The 21,063-nt window shown below is 47.6% G+C and overlaps 4 protein-coding genes across 5 annotated transcripts; 2 read left to right on the forward strand and 2 right to left on the reverse strand.

The window, feature by feature from the left end:
• The first annotated feature begins 2,364 nt into the window (after positions 1-2,364).
• LOC101759948 (non-specific lipid transfer protein-like 1) lies at positions 2,365-4,673 on the forward strand. 2 transcript variants are annotated; one of them, XM_004958327.4, is made up of 3 exons: positions 2,365-2,804; positions 3,023-3,049; positions 3,690-4,673. In XM_004958327.4, the coding sequence occupies exons 1-3, from the start codon at positions 2,459-2,461 to the stop codon at positions 3,827-3,829; spliced, it is 513 nt and encodes a 170-aa protein (XP_004958384.1). In that variant the 5' UTR covers positions 2,365-2,458; the 3' UTR covers positions 3,830-4,673. The 2 variants fall into 2 exon arrangements, with proteins under 2 accessions (XP_004958384.1, XP_022679855.1); XM_022824120.1 differs by lacking the exon at positions 3,023-3,049.
• Positions 4,674-5,081: 408 nt separating this feature from the next.
• Positions 5,082-5,645, reverse strand: LOC101760358 (SKP1-like protein 1B). Its single transcript, XM_004958328.2, has one exon. The coding sequence runs from the start codon at positions 5,643-5,645 to the stop codon at positions 5,082-5,084; it is 564 nt and encodes a 187-aa protein (XP_004958385.2).
• Positions 5,646-7,153: 1,508 nt separating this feature from the next.
• Positions 7,154-8,727, reverse strand: LOC101760768. The gene is made up of 5 exons (XM_012843857.2): positions 8,696-8,727; positions 8,496-8,598; positions 8,173-8,406; positions 7,600-8,088; positions 7,154-7,495 (listed from the first exon to the last, which is right to left on the reverse strand). The coding sequence occupies exons 2-5, from the start codon at positions 8,520-8,522 to the stop codon at positions 7,265-7,267; spliced, it is 981 nt and encodes a 326-aa protein (XP_012699311.1). The 5' UTR covers positions 8,523-8,598; positions 8,696-8,727; the 3' UTR covers positions 7,154-7,264.
• A 10,252-nt stretch (positions 8,728-18,979) lies between these two features.
• Positions 18,980-20,544, forward strand: LOC101761172 (protein CDI). The gene has a single exon (XM_004958330.3). The coding sequence runs from the start codon at positions 19,433-19,435 to the stop codon at positions 20,273-20,275; it is 843 nt and encodes a 280-aa protein (XP_004958387.1). The 5' UTR covers positions 18,980-19,432; the 3' UTR covers positions 20,276-20,544.
• The last annotated feature ends 519 nt before the right edge of the window (positions 20,545-21,063 follow it).

A 21,063-nucleotide genomic window follows, 5' to 3' on the forward strand; every position in this document is an offset into this window, starting at 1 on the left:
CTTTGTATTAGCTTATGTTTAGTCCTCCTAATGAGTATCCGAACATCCGATGTGACAGGGCTAAAGTTTAGCCCACTCCTCCCAAACACCCCCATAATATACTCTAATGATTGAACAGTGACACGTTTAACTAGTTGGAATATATCTTAATCGTTCGAGTTTCATCTTGCAGAGGAAACAAGCTTAGGAAATTTGGCAGTAGAGATAATTTGTCTTGATATTTACACAAAGCAACGTTTCCATTTGGTTCGGTTAACTTTCATGCCTTTTCTGACGCAAATTTCCCAAATATGATTTTTTAAGTGAGAAATTAAACTATTTTTCTGTGCCTCCGCCTTCCTCATGCCTTCTGCCTAGCATAACAACAAAGTCAACTTTTACAAAATCAACATCATCTTAGCATTTTAGTTCGAATAATAATCAATTGGTGCAACTTTTGTACACTGAAGGAAGTGAAGAATGAAGATGCATACAATCTGACTATCTATTGATCAAAATTTGTATAGTTTCACTTTTCAAACAAAAATGTGCCTTTACATTGACAAACAAAGGGCATGCAATCAGGCTAGCTAGTTTGGGCCTGTGCCTTTTTGGACCTTGTAGGTCGTTGGGCTATGTAGGAAATGAAATTGAATTTTTATTGTCAGAAATTATTAATGAATTATGCGAAAACTCCAAATTAAATGATCGAAGAGGGTAAAAATCATTTTTATGCGCTTACTTTTTTTGTTCCCCCAAAATATATTGAAAACTAAAAAAATAAACCTGGTAAACGGGATATTTGGATGAAATATTGTACTGTTTTCCTTTAAATTTAACTGAACGTTTTTCTTCTAAGCGCGGTCCGCATGTGCAAGCGCGTAACTTCGCACAAATTGGTACGCTCAGTTTTCTCCCCTACCGTTTTCCAGACTGAGCTTGCAGTGAGAAAATAGATACCGTTGGAAATTGCTCTATGCGTGATACTTTGGTGTGGCCGTGTGGGCCCTTTACCAAATAGATAAGGGCATGCATGTCAACTGTAGACAGAGCGTTTGAATCCATCAGGACACAGCTTCGCAGCAGGTGTACATAGAAAAAAATGGTAAACGTGCATCCAGTTGTATCCGTATCCGTTGCTGTTCTCTCTACACACGCATTATGTGTTTATTTATACGGAGGTGTTGGGATACGAGGTGCTAAACTTTAGCATGGTCACATCGAATGTTCGGACGCTAATTAGGAGGACTAAACATGAGCTAATTACAAAATTAATCGCACAGGTAGAGTCTAATTCGCGAGACAAATCTATTAAGGCTAATTAATCTATCATTAGCAAATGGTTACTGTAACACCACATTGTCAAATTATGGACTAATTAGGCTTATTAGATTCGTCTCGCGAATTAGATTCCATCTGTGCAATTAGTTTTGTAATTAGACTATGTTTATACTCCTAATTAGTATCAAACATCTGATGTGATAGGTGCTAAAGTTTAGTAGTGTATATCCAAACACCCCTAAGATTGGTCTCAACTCCACCAGCTGACAAGACAAACTGTTATACAGCTCTAGCCTTCAGCAAGCTATTTCGTGTACTAGCTTGTGGCGCATTGACCACTGAATAGAGAGAGAGAGAGGAATGAACTGCATTTGATTATCTTAGCTAGCTGGAGAGAGATCTCACAGCATTTGATTATCTTAGCTAGCTGGAGAGAGATCTCACAGCATTTGATTGATCCTACTGCACAAGATAACCAACCAAATGGCAGCATCCGTTAGGAATGAAGTGCACGATAATTTATACGCTTATCGCCCGGCTAGATGCCAAAGCATGTGCAGCGGCCGCGCAGCCTGGAAGACGACCCAATCGATCACATGGCTGCATGGCCGCATCATGCCGTTGCACGCGATCGCACCAGTTTTGTTTGGGTGGCCACCACTTGAGTCGTGGCAGTTGCAAATGTCTAGCGAAAAATGGCGCAGCCCACACATGCGCGCGCGGCGCAACAGCCAGCGGCGGCCGAATGCACGTTACGGCGGCGTACGGTGCCTTTGGGCATGTTTGGATGGACTAAAATTAAATCCTCTCGGCCTCCCGCTCCGCGCACGGGCGCGGCCTGGCGTCGCCGTCGCGATCGCGCGCCAGCGGATCCGGCGGCAGACGACGTGGGCGTGCCTCGCGGGTTCCTCTCGTCTTCTCAGTTAGCCGTTGGGGCCTGATCGACGTAGCGGTGGCGCACAACTGAGTACCCGCAGATACCGATAGGCAACGGCACCCCCTATAATACCTCGTCGTCCGCGCTGGCCACGGGAGGCGACGACTCCGCCGCCTTTAAAAACCGCGCGCCGCCGCCTCCACCCGGCGCCCCAGCTCCTCCCTCCCTCCCTCCCTCCCACTTCCCTAGCCCACAGCCAGCGCCAGCCTCCCCTCTCCTCGCGCGGCCGCTAGTCGCGACACCAACCAAGGAACCAACCACATGGCGCGCCTCGGCCTCGGCCTGCTCGCGGCGGTGGCCGTCCTCGCGCTGGCGTCCGGCGCGGCGTCGCAGGCGCTGGCGCCGGCCCCGTCGTCATCGATGGACTGCGGGGCGGCGGTGGCGGGGCTCCTCCCGTGCCTCTCGTACGTGCAGCAGGGGAGCCCGCAGGGAAAGCCAGCCATGGAGTGCTGCGCCGGCGTCAAGGGCGCCCTCAAGAGCCCGGCCACCGTCGCCTGCCTCTGCGCCGCATTCAAACAGAAGTACCCCGTCGCGATCAACATGACCCGCGCCGCCACGCTGCCCGCCGCGTGCGGCGAGGACCAGGCCGCCTTCAGCAAGTGCAACAGTAAGCGCTAACACAACCCGATCTCGTCTTATTCTTTTTTCCCCCCTTGAGACAAGAGCCCATTTTTTCAAAAGAAAGATGTGTAGGCCAAATTATTTTAGTTTTGTTTTTCGTATGTTAATTTGTGATGAGTGAAACTCTGCGTGTTGTATTTTGTTTTTTATTAGTTTTCCAGATATTAGCCTTTTGGTTTAATTTTTATTATTATTTTCTTGCAGTCAAAGTGCCCGGCGCCCCTACTGAAGGTAATAGATACTACTATGTTCTTTTTTTATTTTTCAGTTTTTGCAAAATGATGCGTCCATTTTGAATTTTTTTTAGCCTGTCTACGTTACCAATTTTCGGTTCATTAATATCAGTACAGAGTTATACACCAAAGATCGGGATAATCATATGTTAAAATTTAGGCCTAAAATAGGGCTGAATTGTGCCTAGATGGTGACAGTATTGTTAGCTTTCTTGGCAGCAAAATGGTTCCAACTTCTAAAAAACCATGAACGATGATAGACCAGACAGATTTTTGAAGCCTGAACGCTGTGCGTTTTTGTCTTGGCACGCTGACAGTCATCTGCAAGTGAAAATCTTAATTAATAGGACACTTACGCGTAATCTGAATTACTAACGTCTCTAGTCCAAAATAAAATATGGGCGTGGGAGAGAGTGAGATGGGACAGGTGGCAGCCAATTTTGTATCCATCAGGTCCATCTTAACTCGCATGCCTATTAGATCTCAGTAAATGATGTGGAGAGTCATCAGTTGTGCACTGAAACAAGTTCTGAACTGAAGAAAAACTTGGGTCTTGTATACATTACCTTTTGTCCTTTAAGCTGTGCGTGTGATTCGCTTATCTTTCGTCGTCTCACTACTCTGCTTCCATGCTGAAGGTCCTGCACCTGCTTCTGGATCGGCACCGGCCGCCAACAGCCCAGGCGCATCGAAGTCGGCGGCAGCCCGATCGCCGGTCTCAGCATTCGCCGTCGTGGCCGCCGTGGCCGCGCCTCTGCTCTCTTATTACTACCTCTGAAGATTTGTTGGATGATTTGATTATTTCGTTTGTGGATGTTTGTGAAAATTGTGCCATAATTCATTGAGACTTGAATTGGGAGAGGCTGTTGAATTGGTCTCAGCATTCGCCGTTTGATTATCTTGAATTGGGAGACTTGAAAAGAACAAAGAAACTGCACGTCGTTCAGTATCAAAAACGGAGAAGACACAGAATCAGTTATCTGTTCTCATGTCATTCTGTAAGGAATTTCTGTAGCCAGCTACTCCACCTCACGGCCTCACCATAGCAAGATTATGCCAAAACAGCACCATGGAACACACATACTTTCCAATATTATGATCTGTTGCCAACTCATGTACTGAAAGATTCAGAACACATTCAGGGATTGGAATGCTATTCCCCTGTTCAATTCATACTCAGAAACCAGGCATAGTCTGAAATTGCATTACGCTTAAACTTAAGAACCAATACACGCTCGTAGAGAACCAATACACGCTTGTACGGCCCACATGCCAGATGAGTACCAGAATATCAGGGACAGAGATACAGACCAACCTTCCTATTGTTGAACTGAATGTTATCAGACAAAAACAAAATCAACTTCAGGGTACAATACTTGCTCCATCTTCATGCAAGCAGGTCACTACAGAGATGGGGCACCAGTTGCAGCCACCAGCCATGCTACCACCAATTGCACACATTTCAGGAGTTCATATATTCATGCAAGCAGGTCGATCAAGAGTAGTCGAACAGATTGACCAGAGATAGAGAAATTCATGGTGTATCATTCAGTCAGTTCATGCAAGCAGTACAAAAATATTCACTGCAACTAAATAAAAGCAGAACTGCAGAGGTTGAGCTATCATACTGCTGCCAATTGCACTGAACTGAACAAAACATGTCATGCATTTCGGCAACAAACGAATCATGCCAGTCATGCAAGGAGATCAATAGCAATAGGTAGAACACAATCGATCGATGGTGGTAGAACACATACAGGGCAGAAACTAATAGCAATTTCATGATATTAATCGAAAAATGACAGGTAAATCAGGATAGGATATTCATTCACTTCATCCTTCAGGCAAGCAGTTCAAATTTCCACCAAACGTTCCATTCTGTTCTTCGACAAGGCGAAACGAAAATACTAAGCAAGTGGTAGACCGAGTGTTGATCGGGACCTATCTACAGTTCTACACAAAGATAACTACGAAACAGTCACTACAATGCGCGTCAAGAGAAAAGACGCGGTAGAACACGGAGCCGCGCGCTAGGCCGGCAGATCTAGTGAGATGCTAGAGCAGAGCACAAAGTGGGTTCGAAGAATCCTACTAGTCGATGACCCAGGCGTGCTGCTGGCGCAACTTCGCCTCGTCCGCCGGATGAGGTCGTTGGGGAGGTTGAAGGTGTCGCGGATCTGCTGGGTGGTCTTGCCCTTGATCATGTCGGTGGCCCTCTGGCAGACGACGTCGATGAGCCCCTGGATGCTGAGGTGGTTGGCGGCGAGGAGGAGGTCGTACAGGTCGTCCGCGCTGAGGCCCTCGACGAACTTGCGATCCCACTCCTCCAGGTCCTCGGGCACCGCTGTGACGACGACGCTGCTGCTGCCGCCCGCGGTGCTGGGGTTGGAGTCGTGGACGGGCTCGTCGGCGTGCTTGACGCAGTACTGGATCACCGTGTCCAGAGTCCTCGTGACGGTGGCGGAGCGTTCGAGCGGGATGACGACGTTGTACGCGCAGTCGTCCTCGATCATGTTGCTGAGGACTACTGACAGCTTCTCCGCCGCCGCCGACATGGAACGCTCCTCCCCGTCCGTGCTCCGCAGGGTGATCATCTTCGCGCCGGCCGCCTCCTCCGCTTCCGCCACTGCTTTCCCCTTCTCCACCGCCGCCTCTCCCGTCCCCTCCTCGTCGGGCGCCTCCGCTCCCTCCGCTCCCTTTCCCTTCTCCTCCACCGGCGCTCCCTTCGCCGCCGCCATCGCTTCATTCTCTCCCTTCTCCGCCTCCATCGCTCCCTTCTTCTCTCCCTCCACCGCCGCCATCGCGCGCTCTCGCTCGCTCGACGACGAAACCCTCGATTCGCTAGGCGCCTTCGCCGTGGGTGGGTGGGGTTGGGTGTGCACGACGGGAATGATCGAGCCGGGGCCAGCGGTGGCGCCGCTTTATACTAACCCGCTTTATGCTTCGGGTCGGAGCGAGACGAGGCCTGGCTGCCTGGCTGGCACCAGCCAATCCAATTTCCCGAACGGATTTGCTTTTTCGCTCCGAACAGTGGGCCCAACTCAAACAAGCTTCATTTCTGGGGCCGCTGATGGGCTTCTCTCGGCCCATTTTTGCAATTTCTCATACCGCAGTGGTTTACATCCGAGATCTCAGAAACAGAGCAATTTCTCATGCCTTTCACCGTAGAATTTCTATAACAAGTTACTCGTCTTGCTATCACAAAAATTACGCTCAAAATAATGCAATGCAACACTTACAAGTCCAACACATAAGTTCCAGGGTAGCACCATGTTTCTAAAACTCATCATCTCCTGAAAAATGGAGCGCACTCCGGGACCCAACACTCAAATCCTCTGTTCAATTCATCCATGAAACTGAAGTGACAAGATAGGATCCTTATACATTCCGCCCAGAGTTCATCTAATGTAATTACGCTAAAAATAAATGCAGTGCAACGCAGGTTTAATCTCATAGTATTTCGCAGTGACTGTGTCACACCCACATGATGCGAACACCCACTCAACAGAGTCAGTTCTCAATCATACGAGTAGACTTCCTCCCAAGAAAAATGCAATATTATCACTAGTATCATGTATGCTATGTGATTGTTTATATACTTATAGTGTTTTAGCATTCGAGATTACGATTTACTCACAGCACATGTCACATTCACACGATATGAAATTAAAGAAGAAAAGGATAGGAGAATTATACTGTATGTTTCTTAATCCAAAACTCAGAAGGAACAAAATCAGTTATGTCATTCTGCATGAAATTTTTGTAACCAGTTACCCACCTTACCATGACAAAAGCTTTGTTAAAATAGTAGAATGCAACACATTTTTTTTAATATCATGACTTGTTTCCAACTCATGTCATGAAAGATGCAGAACATCATCATCTAAAAAATATATGCAGAGCATATTCAGGGATTGAAATGTTTACTGCCCAGTTCATTTCAAACTGCAAACCATGCATAGTCTGAAACTGAGTTATACTGAAAGATAAGAGCAACATAGTAGTAGGCTTATGCATTATAAAATTTAGCTTCACCGAATCTTTCGCATGCACAAACCATTATATTATGTAGTGAATTATTGTAGACTAAAAGTATAGTATATTTGTATGAATGCATCTCTTTTTTAACGTATTGATATTTGTGGTATAAGGTACAAACTCATCTGAACAAATGAACTAAAACATTACTAAACACCCTAGCAAGCTAGTGTACTTAAAAAAAATTGCGCTCCTCTTTCTCAATACGACGAAAACGTTCCTGCTCGAGAGGATCTTGGTTGCACTTGATCGCGGACCAAATAGTGGTAGCAATCGACATTGCAACGCAGATGCTCAGTGCATAGGCTCTCACTTGCCTTGACATGTGCTTGGTTCCAGCCGCAGAAGCAATGCCAAAAACTACTCCCATGGTAAGGGAATAACCGAAAAACCATACGAACCAATACTGCAAAAACCCAGAGTGAATAATATAAGTATGAAAAGCTCTAGTTGAGACACTTATTTTAATATGGAAAATCTTGACAATAGAATACAAATAAGAGTACGTACCCAGGGACGAAAGAATGGGGACAGTATTCCATCACATGCAACTCTCGCTGCATTGTACTCTTTTTCGTCCTCGTAGTAGGCCGCCGTGAGCCTGTGGTACCAGAGTTTCCCAACACGTCCCTCTCGGAGTGCAAACAGAGGTAAGGTCGATAGGATATCGGTGCTGGCGTCTCTCTTAGCGACAATGACTTTTGGGCAGCGGGTTCTACAGATGCAGCAACGTTTGTTACGATGGAAGAAACGGATGCGCACCATGCACTTGCGACAGACAACACGGTGGCCACACCGCCCGATAGCCACCCACTCTGAAGGGTGAGTGCATACAACACAATAGTTCTTGGGGTCGGCATCATCTTGAGGTGCTATATCAATGACATGATCTTGACATCCGGTATCACCGTTGGTGTTTACACCGTCATCTCCACTATTATGACATGCGGTGCTTTCGCGTGTCATACCAGACTCGACATCCTTCACATCTTCGTGGCTCTTTGTATTACCATTGACATTAAGGGCTTGTTCGGTTCGAAAAGTATTGAAAGGGGTTGAACGGGATTGTGAAGAATTAAATACCTTCCAAATCACTCCCATTACCTCCCAATCCACCTCAATCCCCTTAGAAAGAGGATCAAGATCTGCTACCACCCTGACATTTTCAACCTGCGAGGGCGGTGGTGGTAGGACCTCACGCTCCACCAGATCCCTGCCATCCAAGATGTTGTCTGGCACGCCACCGTGCTTCACCAGCTTACCGGTGAACAAGAAGCTCTCATTTGAGTTCAGAAGGAGGTTATCCAGAGTGCTTGGCTGATAAAGAAGACAGATACTATCAAAATCAAATTGAAGTTTACATGCAAAAATGTACGTAAGACGGTAAAAGCAAACTAGGAATTTACCGTGATGGCTGTGTGAATGCTGTCCATAAAACTGCTGTCAGATGATATGGCCGAGCTTGCCTTCCAAATAGATTTGTTTAGCTGCTGTGCTTGCTTCTCTGACCTGGAAGCAGCAGACATAGTCAGTTTTTTTACCCCCTTTCGAGACAACCAAAGATATGGGATCACAGAATGCATTACTATGAAACAGCATACGCTACCTTGAAGCAATGTTCGATTCAAGAGCAGCTAGAAGGGCTTTGACGACGAGAGATTTGAATTATAAAAGAAAAAGAAAAGCCTACATGTTTCATATATATTTTAATAAAGAAAACAATGTAAAGATATTTTAGAGAAACATCCTTAGCAAGTTATATTTATATATGAAAAGACGATGTAGAACTTAGTCAAATTTTATTTATAAACATTCACATATAATTTATGCAAATGAAATATTTAATTTAAAAATAAAGTATATATAAATATCTAAACGCATAGCTTTATGATTCGGGTTGAACTAACCAAATATTATTAAAAAAACACATTTATATTAATATTAGTCAAATTAACATTTAATTATGAAAATCCGAGATATAATCTATGCAGCTCTTATTTATAAAACAAATTAAATACACATTAATCAAGTTGAGTTTAATTGATGAAAAGCCAAGGTATATCTCTAATTAGCTTTTAGTTGGAAGAGTTGTTTAAATAAACATTAACCAAATTACATTAGTTATGAAAATACAAGGTTGAACTCTAATTAGGTTTTAGTTAGAAAAGCAAGTATATAAGTACTTAATCATATTAATATTTTGAATAAATTAAAAAATAGAGAATGTGATCAACATTGCTCCTAATACGTAATTTAAGTTAATATGAATCTAACACAATAAGAACGAGGTTAAACAGAGCTAAAACGCAAAAGATATGGCTTAACGAAGCTCTAGGGACTTGCTGGCAAGGTTTAGAAACTTCTAGGGGCTTAACTGCAAGAAACCGAGGGCCAACACCTAATTAAGTGTATATAAACTGAAGGGGTAACATATGAAAGAGCTAAGCAGGAAATTCGTGCACGAAAACTGTAAAGGTTAGGGGCTTAAACAGAAGAAACAGGACCTAAATCTAATGATCCTTGAACTAGGAAACTGCGGGCGCAAAAACTGGAAAGCTAGGGGTTTCTTTTGCAAAACAGCCGAGGCTGATTCGGGATTGATCCGAGTTGACCAGTACTGACTCTGGTGGGAATCAATCCGGACCGTCGGGATGAGATCGGGCGGTAGCGGCGGGTTCCAGTGTGAACGTCGGCGCGGGCGGCGGAGGCTAGCGGCGCTACAGGAGCAGTTCGCCGGGATCGACTCGATCTCGAGCATCCGGCCAGGATTCTCGACGGGATCAAGCCCTGGAGACATCTTATGGAACGGAGAACTCATCTAGGGTGTCCTTGTGGTGGTTTAGGTGGCGACGGCGGCAGGCGGCTCGGCGCGGCGGCGGTAAACACCGGCGAGCCTGGGCTAGCGGAAAACGGCACGAGAGCGAACGGGACTTGAACGGGCGGCTTCCATACCTCCTTGCAAACCTCCAGGTGGTTATCTCGTCAACGGAAGGGCGGCGACGGAGGAGATCGACGGCGGCGGGTGTGCGCTTGCGCTCGGACTCGGGCTGCGGCGGCGCTGGAGCGCAGGGGCGCGGGGTTTAGGGTCTGGTGGGGCTTCGGGGGGGTGCGGCGGCTTGCTTTATGAAGGCCCGGGGGGGCGGCCTTGGCGTGCGGGCCAAGACGCGGGGCGGCGCGGTCCGGCTCGGGAGCGGCGGGAGGAGGGGGGCCCCGCCTGTCATCGGGACGAAGCGGAGGAGTGGCGCGGGAGCGGGCTGGCGCTGGAAGCTGGGCTGCTGCTGGGCCGGTATGGAGGATGGGGTGCTGGGCCGTCCTGCTGGCTGACTGCTGCGGAGCCGGGCCAAAAGAAGAAAGCGGGCCGAAAAAGAGGGAAGAAAGGGAGGGAAAAGGAAAAGGTTTTTCCTATTGTTTAAGAAAAATTCAAACATGAATTCAAATGCAACTTTGAATTCAAACAACCAAAATCAATGCACCAGCATGAATGCAGTACACACAGAGCAACCTTATTTAATTTTAAAAAAACAACCAATTATTTTTTCCTATACTAAATTTCCTGTCAAGAAAATAAATGTTGGCAAAAAATTAAAATTATGAGAAAATCATTGTTTATTTATTCTTTTTAATCACATCCTGAAATCCAACAATTTCGGGGTGTGAAAAAAGTGTTCTATGTGGATGACTTGCTCCTCGCAGCTGTTAAGAGTACATGATGCCGAAATGACAAGGAGAGAAAAGAAACAGTTCACGGTGAATCAGATACAGTCATACAAAGATAAAGAGGATGCAGAGTAAGTTGTCAGTTATTTCAGGCCATTTTGTTATTGAAATCTTATAGGTAGATACCCCACGACGAATCAGAAAACTTTTCTGAAAACAACGGCAAACAATCATAATGGAACACATATGTCCCCAATTATTAACTTGTTGCTAAATCATGCACCAAGAACTACTGAACTGAAGGATGCAGAGCATATATAATCAGGGAGTGGAGTGCTATTCCCGAATAAGTTTCAGAATACCTGAGAAAAAAGACGCACAGCAACCTTCCCATTGTTTGACTGAACTGAATGTAGTTCGAGGAGCACGGGAGCCGAATGAATTAGGACCAAACTCACTACAGCTTGATGCAAGCATGTAAATACGGATAATTTAATCATGTCCCCACCATTTGCATAATTGCATGTGCTGTCGTGCTGAGCATGTGTGACGAGCATTTCAGGGTCGTATTTCAACTCATGCAAGCATATCAAGAGTGCTAGCCTAAAAATTAGAACACATGCAACAGAGGTGTAGTTCAGTACGGAGTTATACACCAAAGATTGGGATAATCCTATGTTAAAATTTGGCCTGTTCGCTTCAGCTTATTCAGCTGGCTTATCAGCCACCAAACAGTATTTTCCTCTCACAACAAATCAGCCGTTTCAGCTTTTCAGCCGGCTTATAAGCTGAAGCGAACAGGCCTAATTCAGGGATTGAAATGTTTACTGCCCAGTTCATTTCAAACTGCAAACCATGCATAGTCTGAAACTGAGTTATACTGAAAGGTAAGAGCAACATAGTAGTAGGCTTATGCATTATAAAATTTAGCTTCACCGAATCTTTCGCATGCACAAACCATTATATTATGTAGTGCATTATTGTAGACTAAAAGTTTAGGATATTTGTATGAATGCATCTCTTTTTTAACAGATTGATATTTGTGGTATAAGGTACAAACTCAGATGAACAAATGAACTAAAAGATTACTAAAGCAAGCTAGTGTACTAAGAACAAATTGCGCTCCTATTTCTCAATACGACAAAAATATTCCTGCTCGAGAAGATCTTGGTTGCACTTGATCGCGGACCAAATAGTGGTAGCAATCGATATTGCAACACGGATGCTCAGTGCATAGGCTCTCACTTGCGTTGACATGTGCTTGGTTCCAGCTGCAGAAGCAATGCCAAAAACTACTCCCATGGTAAGGGAATAACCGAAAAACCATACGAACCAATACTGCAAAACCCAGAGTGAATAATATAAGTACGAAAAGCTCTAGCTGAGACACACTTATTTTAATATGGAGTAATAACCAGAATGGTAAACTTAGTTAGTGGAAAATGATTATATTGCGTATGTGGGGGTTCCTTGGTGACAGGGTTAGAACCCTAGGTATCCTCGTGAAGTGCCCAACTGACTACCAGGGTATATAAGGCTAATTTAGGTGCACAGTTTTATTGTATAGTTACTAAGATTAGAAACTAGGTAACCAAACCAACTGAGTGTCATGGGGATGAAACTACTCTCTCATCCGATGAAACTCCCCCTTCTCTCTCATCTTAATTATTTTGCAAGTCAACAAAATTGATAATGTGACGTAGAATTTAATGCCTCTGAAACTCCCATTAAGACTGAGCTAGGACTAAGTTTGGTGATGACCTTGTTAGACCGGCACAGGTTCTCTAATATTGTGAGGCAAAGTCCTGGATGCCATCCATTGGTCATCCAACGAGTTCTGAAGCAACCACCTTTTTCAATGCACAGCAAGTTATCATCCCAAATAAGACGCAGTTTGTTTGGACTGACCTCACAGAGATATTTAACTTAATTATTGCGGAACTAAACAAACATTTCACTTAGGCCCCGTTTGGATGCTTGGAATTGAATTCCATTCTAACAATCATAATTTAGACACAAATTAATTAAGCTAATATAATTGTATGTGGAATATATTTGTATATTACTGTTGGCGATATGGGAGAGATACTCATGTGCTGCACTTCTGCTATAGGGAAGCGAGTCCAAGAGCGTGCTATAAGAATTGAATTCCATTGTAATAATCATAATCTATAGAATTAATTTCCATCTCCCACCCCATGAATTTAAGATAGGCTTATATCTAAACTTTGGAAAGTTGTGGAATGCCACATTCCAAGATAAATTAGCCTACTCCATTAAGTAGATTCCAATTCCTTCAAAATGAAGGGATCCAAACGGGATCTTAAAGTATTCTGTGGAAATCTTGAACTTGTGTGCTACTAGCAGAAATGTGCTCTCATATTATTATTTGTTTGTTCCTAATATGTTGGCTTCGCTTCACAATATGTTGGTGCATTGTTCCTAGTAATCCTCTCTTTGCAAGTATAGTGGTAGAAGATATTTGTGGGTGGTTTGATGCCATCTATTTATTATATGGGACCGACACATGGAAAAAAAATTCACCGCTTGTTAGGGGGAAATATTAACGACCTCCTTATACTCCTTAAAACAACGATCATAAAGGCCCGGACCCACCTGCGGTGATGGAGACCTTCGCCGACTCGGCATGGACAGGGAGTATTTCACTTCGCCTCGCCCGACCCATGGTCCCAGGGTTGGACACGCCCGACCCCTCGCCGCAAGACTCTGCCTCGCCCGACCCACGGTCCAAGGGTCGGGCCCGCCCGACCCCTCGCCGCAAGGCTCCGCCTCGCCCGACCCCGGGCGCAGGGGGTCGAACGTGCCTGGGCCCACAAGATAAGGATCCGCCTCGCCCGAGGGCGGGCGCAGACCAGCGGACGAGGACGCAGATCTCGTGGGCCCCCACCAACCTCGCCATAAATGCGATGCGGCTCTGGTGTGCAGAAAGGCGCCCGCGCTCCTCGACGTGACTTGCCACAGTACTCGGGCGGTACACTGTAGCCACGACTTCACAGGCTACAGTGGCACCGTCCTAGTTCGCTGTCTCTCCTGTTCGCCGTAGGGCATTCATTACCCGCGCCCCCTAGCACAGGAGGGAGCACCGCCCGGTTTCGCGCTCGGTCCGGCGGCAGAGACATGATGGCCGCGCCTCCCGGTCAGCACGCAGGGCCACAGGGGTCGGCCGTCCTCCACAACGTGCACAACTGCCGCGCCCGGACATCATCATCATCTTGCATGGCTACAGTGATCGGTCGCCACACACGTCCCGCATGTTCGTTTACAACAGCCGACCACCGGGTCGTCTCCAGGGGCCAACGACAATCATCCCTCCCCGGCGGTCATGCTGACAGGAGGCAAAGACCGAAAGGGAAGGCGGCGACCTCGGGAACCTGTTCCTCTTACTTTACTTAGCTTATCTCTTTTACTTCTCCTGACTCCTGGCTCAATTGTAACTCCCGTCTCTTCCTTGCGCTATAAAAGGGGGACCAGGGGAACCGAGCAAGAGAGGACTCTCAAGCCAACCGAGCTCACACCCTCTCCTCACGAGCATCAGTGCACACCCACAGAGACTTGGGACCAGCTTCTCTCTCTCGCCCATCTGTAACCCCTACTATAGACCCTGCGTGAGTAACACGAGCAGCTCCGCACACTGGACGTAGGGCTATTCCTGTCCGAACAAGTCTAACCCCGTGTCCTCTCACGCAACCATCCGAGCCTTATGCGCATAAAATAAATTTACTTGCCGTAGTCTTGATCCGCTATTCTTGACAACGACACCGCTTAACCTCCGCTCTATCCATTCATTCAATTTCCCCTGTACTATCGTCATCCAGCCAGTTGCTGCCTCTTCGTCCATCGACGCTACCCGCATCTTGCCCTATCCTCGCCATTGCCTAGGCGCTGCGCATCTTGCTGTCCTCGTCATCGCCCAGGCAAGTGCTCGTCCTCCCCGTGCCTAGCCTCATTCCTGTTTCGAGCGCTATGCCACAGCGCCTCTGGCCGCCATGAGCAGGATTGCGTCCTCCTCTTCTTGTTTCCATCCACCTCCCTTCTATAATCCACTCCAAATCATTCCAATCAAGTGCAAACTCGAGCCCCTAATTACTGGATGCCCCCTCTCCCAGGCGCCATGCCCTCGATGGTATATGGCTCTACTTGGTTGACATCAAGGAGGAACTCGGCTCCTTGGTTCCTTTCCCCTTTCTCCTCTCCTTCACCCCTTAGGTCTAGGTGGCGGGCAGGGCGTGCTGCTCGAGGGAGCAGTTGCCCGCCAGGGCGAGCGGCAGTGGTGCATGGTGAGCGCGGCGAGGGTTGACCACGCGAGCCATGGAGCGGTCCCGCGCCGCCACCGGCGAGTGCGCTGTGTGGGCGGGAAAAAAGAACAGGAGCAAAGGCTAGACCTCGGGTCAATTGCAGTAAAGTTTGGGGACCTTTGTGCAAAATCATTAAGAACTATTCCAAAGACTGCGGGTTGATTAAAAAAATTGAGGAACTTTTTTGCAAAACAACCATGACAGTTGGATGAAACAACCGCACTGTGGAGATTTCTTGATTCTTAGGCATGTAAACTCACTGACTAACTGCCAAATCCATCTGATGTAGTAGTGCCTTTAGTGAAAGTTATTTTGGTCATTTGGAATCGTGCAAATATTCAAAATACTTAAGTGAAATGCTTTGTTTCATTATGAAATTATTAAGCAAAACGTCCTTGCGCTCCGTTTCGCGTCCTCGACCAACCACCAGCCCCACGGGGCGACGAGCCAACCGGGCAGGGGTGGCCGTCGGTTCATCAGAAGGACGCCACGAGACACGGGCTGCTGAACAGCACATCCTCTTCTCCTCTCTGCTCACAACGATGGCACGACTCCTCACCATTCTTGCATATGCGTCGTCATCGTCAGATCAGAATTGTGACCATCGTGGTACGACAAAGAGGGCAGTGCTTGGACGACGGGAACTCGGTGGCGCTTGGGCAAGCCACGGGATGGCATGACATAACTAGCCGTCGCGACTGGGTACTGGGCACGCACCATCTCTTACCATGCACGGCCACCAAGCAACCGAAACCAGTTCCTTGGCGTCTAACTACCACAAGTGCACGAGCGTCCGAACGTTGCCCTGACTAGATGCAAGAGAGCGCGCGACTGTCCGGGACGAAGGGACGGAAGCATGCAAGGCATGGCAACGAAGTGTGCAGTTGCATTTGGAGACTTGGATCTTGCTAAACTGCAGTTGCAATGCTTCCCGTAGAGCTAACTGTAAGGAATCGGTGCTCGTAGCCTAAGAGGGGAGGGGTGAATTAGGTAACTTAAAACTCTAATCTATGGTTTCCACTACTTTGCATGAGCATAAACTAGATCATTCTAACTTAGATGTGCATTCTATGGTTGATCTAGTGTGAAACCCTCATTCCAAAATAAGTTTTGCAACTTATAGCCAAACCTATCAAGATACTACTCTAGAAAAGTAAAGGCACACAAGTTGCAAGTATGAAATGCGAAAATGTAAGGAGGGGATGAGGAGAAGCAAACTTTTGACACATGGATTTTTCCCGTGGTATCGGTAAATACTAAGCCACCACTAGTCCACGTTGTTAAAGCATTCACACAAAAGTATTGCTTCCCGGCCACCAAGTCTCTCCCAAGGTACATCTTGACTTGCCACAAAGGCTTGGCCACTAAGGCTCACGCCAAGTCCCTCGGTCACCTTGATGTCATCTTCACTAAGGAGCTTCTTCACGAAGGAAAGGGGTCTCCACATCCCCCGCACAAGCTTGTCGATGCCACTCCACACCAAGCTGGAGGGTCGAAGACTTGCAGGCGAACCACCAAGGCTCTAAGGCGCCGACACACCTCTTGTACAGCGGTGGTTCACTCTAGAACTTGATCACAAGGTTGGCACACCTTGCACTCACTCCTCTCTAGGCCTATCCTAGCACTACTCACACTTCTAAGCTTGTGCTAAGTCTTTGATGGATCACTTAAGCATTTTTGGTGGTATGAATGTGTTCTTGTCGAGTCTTGGTCTTCAATGCATCCCTAGACACTCCAGTAACTCCAAATGGGCGAGTGGTGGGGGTATAAATAGCTTCAAAGGCTGAAAGAGCCATTGCTCCGACGGCTAGTAAAAAAAGTATACCATCGGATGTTCCGATGGTCTATTTTTAGCCTGCATCGAAATATCCGATGCAACAAGCCATCGGTTCCCCACGCCCAAGTGCTTCACTAAGTCATCCAAAATTTATCTGACGCTTTATCCGATGCGCACGTCAGATCATCCGGTGCCACTATCCACGTCACATAGCCGTTGGATCCCCCTGACGTCATTGCTCCGATGCTTCTTCTAGTGGTGCCGTCAGATCATCCGGTGCTGATGTTTTTCTGGCCAAAACATTTTTTCAGGGATCAAAGAAAATATGCTCTATCCAACGGTCAACTATATAGGGCATCGGAACATCCAGTGCTATAGAGATTCCGCTGCCCCCTCAGCGAATTGCTCCGACGCTTGTAAAATGACCCCATTGGATCATCTGGTGCACACGAGATTTTTCCCTGTTTGTCCCATTGTACCAATTGCTCTTGGTGGGCCATCGGAACATCCGATGGCATATTTTTCCTTCTAACTCATCCAAAACAAGCACAAAATACCGTCATTTGGATGTACGTAGAAATACTAAAACCAACAACTTAAATTGGAGGGAATATTAGCTAAAATTAACATGTTCTAACACTATGTGAAAACATGCCATAAGGAAATGGATTTGAAGATTACCTAAAGATGGTAAGGGTAGCCAATAAAAACATTTACAAATAAAGGTATCTTTACAACGAAGTTATGTTACCATTAAGGATTCAGAAGTGACGAACTTTATTCCGGCTCGTTACTGAAAACATAGGTGATGATCGTGGTATAAGTCCGTTACCTTTGGTAAACTTAAAAGTGTGGGGCGTTTTGGTTCCCTTTGCTTATTTTTAAGCAAGTGTCACATCAATGTTTAGATACTAATTAGGAGTATTAAACGTATGCTATTTATAAAACCCATTACATAAGTGGAGGTTAAACAGCGAGACGAACCTATTAAGCCTAATTAATCCATCATTAGCAAATGTTTACTGTAGCAACACATTGTCAAATCATGGACTAATTAGGCTTAATAGATTCGTCTCGCCGTTTAGCCTCCACTTATGTAATCGGTTTTGTAAATAGTCTACGTTTAATACTCCTAATTAGTATCTAAACATTCGATGTGACGGGTGCTTAAATTTAAGCAAGTGAACCAAACCAGGCCGTAACCTACTTTGGTTTTGCCGGACACCTGTATATTCCCTTTACGTTACAAGCTGCTTCTCCGTTTTGAAACTGACGAAGTCATCAGAATGTTATCCATTCATTTCCTAACTCTAAACCTTGGAGGAGCGTGATGTCCGTGCGCCGCCACCAATATTAGTGTTTAAATAACTAGATGACATGACAGCACAATGGAGATGCCACCATTGGTTATTTTGTCTTAGATCCGCCTCAGAAAACGACGAAGGTACGTTACCGCTAAGGAATCGAAGGTAACGAATGTCGTTACGGCTCGTTATTGATCGGTCATGGTATAATTCCGTTTCCTTTGGTGAAGTCAGATATAACGTACTTTGTTGTCGTCGATATCTATATGTTTGTCCAAAGTTATAAGATGCTTGTGCATTTCAAAACCGATAAAGTCACCAGAATGTTATCCAACTCCAATTTTGAAAGAGTGGGATACGCGTGCGCCAACGGTGGGAGTGGGATACGCGTGCGCCGCCGCCACCGTCGCTAGTGACACATTCATCACCAAATCGGACAAGTGCGAGAAGTAGGAAAGCGGGAGAAAGGATATGTTTCACCTTGCACCGGGACGTTATCAAATTTTAGCTAGGCCGAAACTGATGCCATGGTATTACTACGCAGTTGTTTCAACCAAACATAAGACAATAATCACGTCACCCTCTAGTCGAATGCCGGAGCAAAAACCACGAACCAAAACAACCCTCTGCACACGACGAAATGGCTTTTGCCAAATTCAGTTCACAAAGTGCTCCCTCGAAGCACATGGCCCGTCCAGGCATCCAGCCGCGCACCTGCTTCCAGCAACGCGGCACCCCTCTTGATCCCACGTGGCCTGCGCGTTCCGCCACGTGCGACGTGCACACAGTATAAACGTCCAGTCCGCAGTCCCACATCCATTCCCGGAAATCCCACGGCGGCAGCCCGCAGTCCCGCCGCGCACGCGCTCAGCGCTCCACACCACCACCGACATCTCCCCGTGGCTGGATTGGATTACATGCATGCCACTGCCAGCGCGAGACTGCCGCCGCTACCTCCCACCGCGATCCCCGCCCCCGCGCATCACTGACAACCGGACCCCAGCCCCTCCTGGTTCCACGCGTCATTGACCCATGTGCGTGCGGGTGCACGCGCCTTATTTTTAGGAGCGAGTGCCCACCGAAAACGCGCCGCGGCACCGACATGACAGATCCTTTCTCCATCCGCCGGTGAAACTGAAAGGAATCCCCTCACGCCCCCCTCGCCATCTTTAGCTCGAGCCCTACCTCCCAATCTCCGGTCCCCCGCCCATTAAAGGCCCGGCACCCCCGCGCCCGTTCCGTCTCCGTCCCCATCCCATTCCACCGCACCCCACCTCCCGCACCCATCCATGTCGCCGGCGCCGCCGCCGTCGCCGCTTCTGCCGCCGGCGGGGGAGCCATTCCGCGTGTTCGTGGGGTACGACCCGCGGGAGCACGAGGCGTACGAGGTGTGCCGCCGCAGCCTGCTCCGGCACGCCACCATGCCGCTCGACGTGCGCCCCGTCCGCCAGCCGGACCTCCGCGCCGCGGGGCTCTACTGGCGGGCGCGCGGGCCCACCGAGAGCACCGAGTTCTCCTTCACGCGCTTCCTCACCCCCTACCTCGCGGGCTACCGCGGCTGGGCGCTCTTCGTCGACTGCGACTTCCTCTACCTCGCCGACGTCGCCGACCTCCTCGCCGCCGCCGCCCCGCCGGGCGCCGACGCCGACCGCCTCGCCGTCGCCTGCGTCAAGCATGTGTACGAGCCCGCCGAGGCCACCAAGATGGACGGCGCCATCCAGACGACGTACCCGCGCAAGAACTGGTCCTCCATGGTGCTCTACAACTGCGCCCACCCAAAGAACGTCGCCGCGCTCACGCCCGACGCCGTTAGCACCCAGACCGGCGCATTCCTCCATCGCTTCGCCTGGCTCAACGACGACGAGATCGGGGAGGTGCCCTTCGTCTGGAACTTCCTCGTCGGCCACAACAGGGTCGACCCCGCCGACCCGGCCACGCACCCCAGGGCCATACACTACACCTGCGGCGGGCCATGGTTCGAGCGATACAGGGACTGCGAGTTCGCCGACCTCTGGATCAAGGAGGCCGAGGAGCTCAAGGCCGAGAAGGACAAGCTCGAGGACGGGGAGAAGCTCAAGCTCATCGAGGACAAGGACGCCAAGGAGCAAGACGACAACAAGGAGGAGAATTGATCGATCGATTGGTTGGTGATACTGCATTGGGTTGGATTGGTTCGTTTTGTGCTGCAGAGATTTCATTCCTCAACATTCTGTTCATTTCTCGCACCAATGCAGTTTCTTTCATCGATCTGGTCTGTTAATAGTGAGATGTCGGGAGATTAGGATTGTGTCGTATGTAGCCTATGAGTGGGTAGCTGGAGTGAGTCTATTGTGTAGCTGCAATCGGTCTATGAATGAATGCTCATCGTTAAGGAATATCAATCGTGTTTTTTCCCCCTCAACATTGCCCCGATGATATGAAGATATGAACTTTAAAATGGGATTTTCCAATATAGGTGAACACCAAGAAGGTCCCCTGTTTAGATCATAGACACTGGCAAAATTTGCCCATCCAGATCCCATAACCAAAGCAACCTTAACATTATATCTTTTACCATTTGGAGCTTCTAGTTGGAATTTAAAGTTTAAATCAGTTCTTGCCGCTATCCAGTTACGAGCACAGCATTCATTGGTATGTCTGTGTTTATTAGCATCATCGGCGTCCATCCGGCCGAGAAGATTGTCGCACAGGTCAGCTCTCCAATCCTGCTCATCTTCACCATCGTCCTGGGAGTGGCGGTAAGCCTCTGTTCTGCTCCTCTAGTCAATTGATTGTTTTGTGGTTTGGTCGGTTCAGTGGGAATTGGGCTGAGGCTAATTGGTGCGCGGGCTTGGTTTGGTTTGTCAGTTGGAACAGGTTGGATCGGTTTGAGTCAGATTTGACCTTTTAGTTTGAGAAATCTAGGAATACATTATGTGCA

The sequence above is a fragment of the Setaria italica genome, chromosome II (genome assembly GCF_000263155.2).
Source record: "Setaria italica strain Yugu1 chromosome II, Setaria_italica_v2.0, whole genome shotgun sequence".
Classification (NCBI taxonomy): Eukaryota; Viridiplantae; Streptophyta; class Magnoliopsida; order Poales; family Poaceae; genus Setaria; species Setaria italica.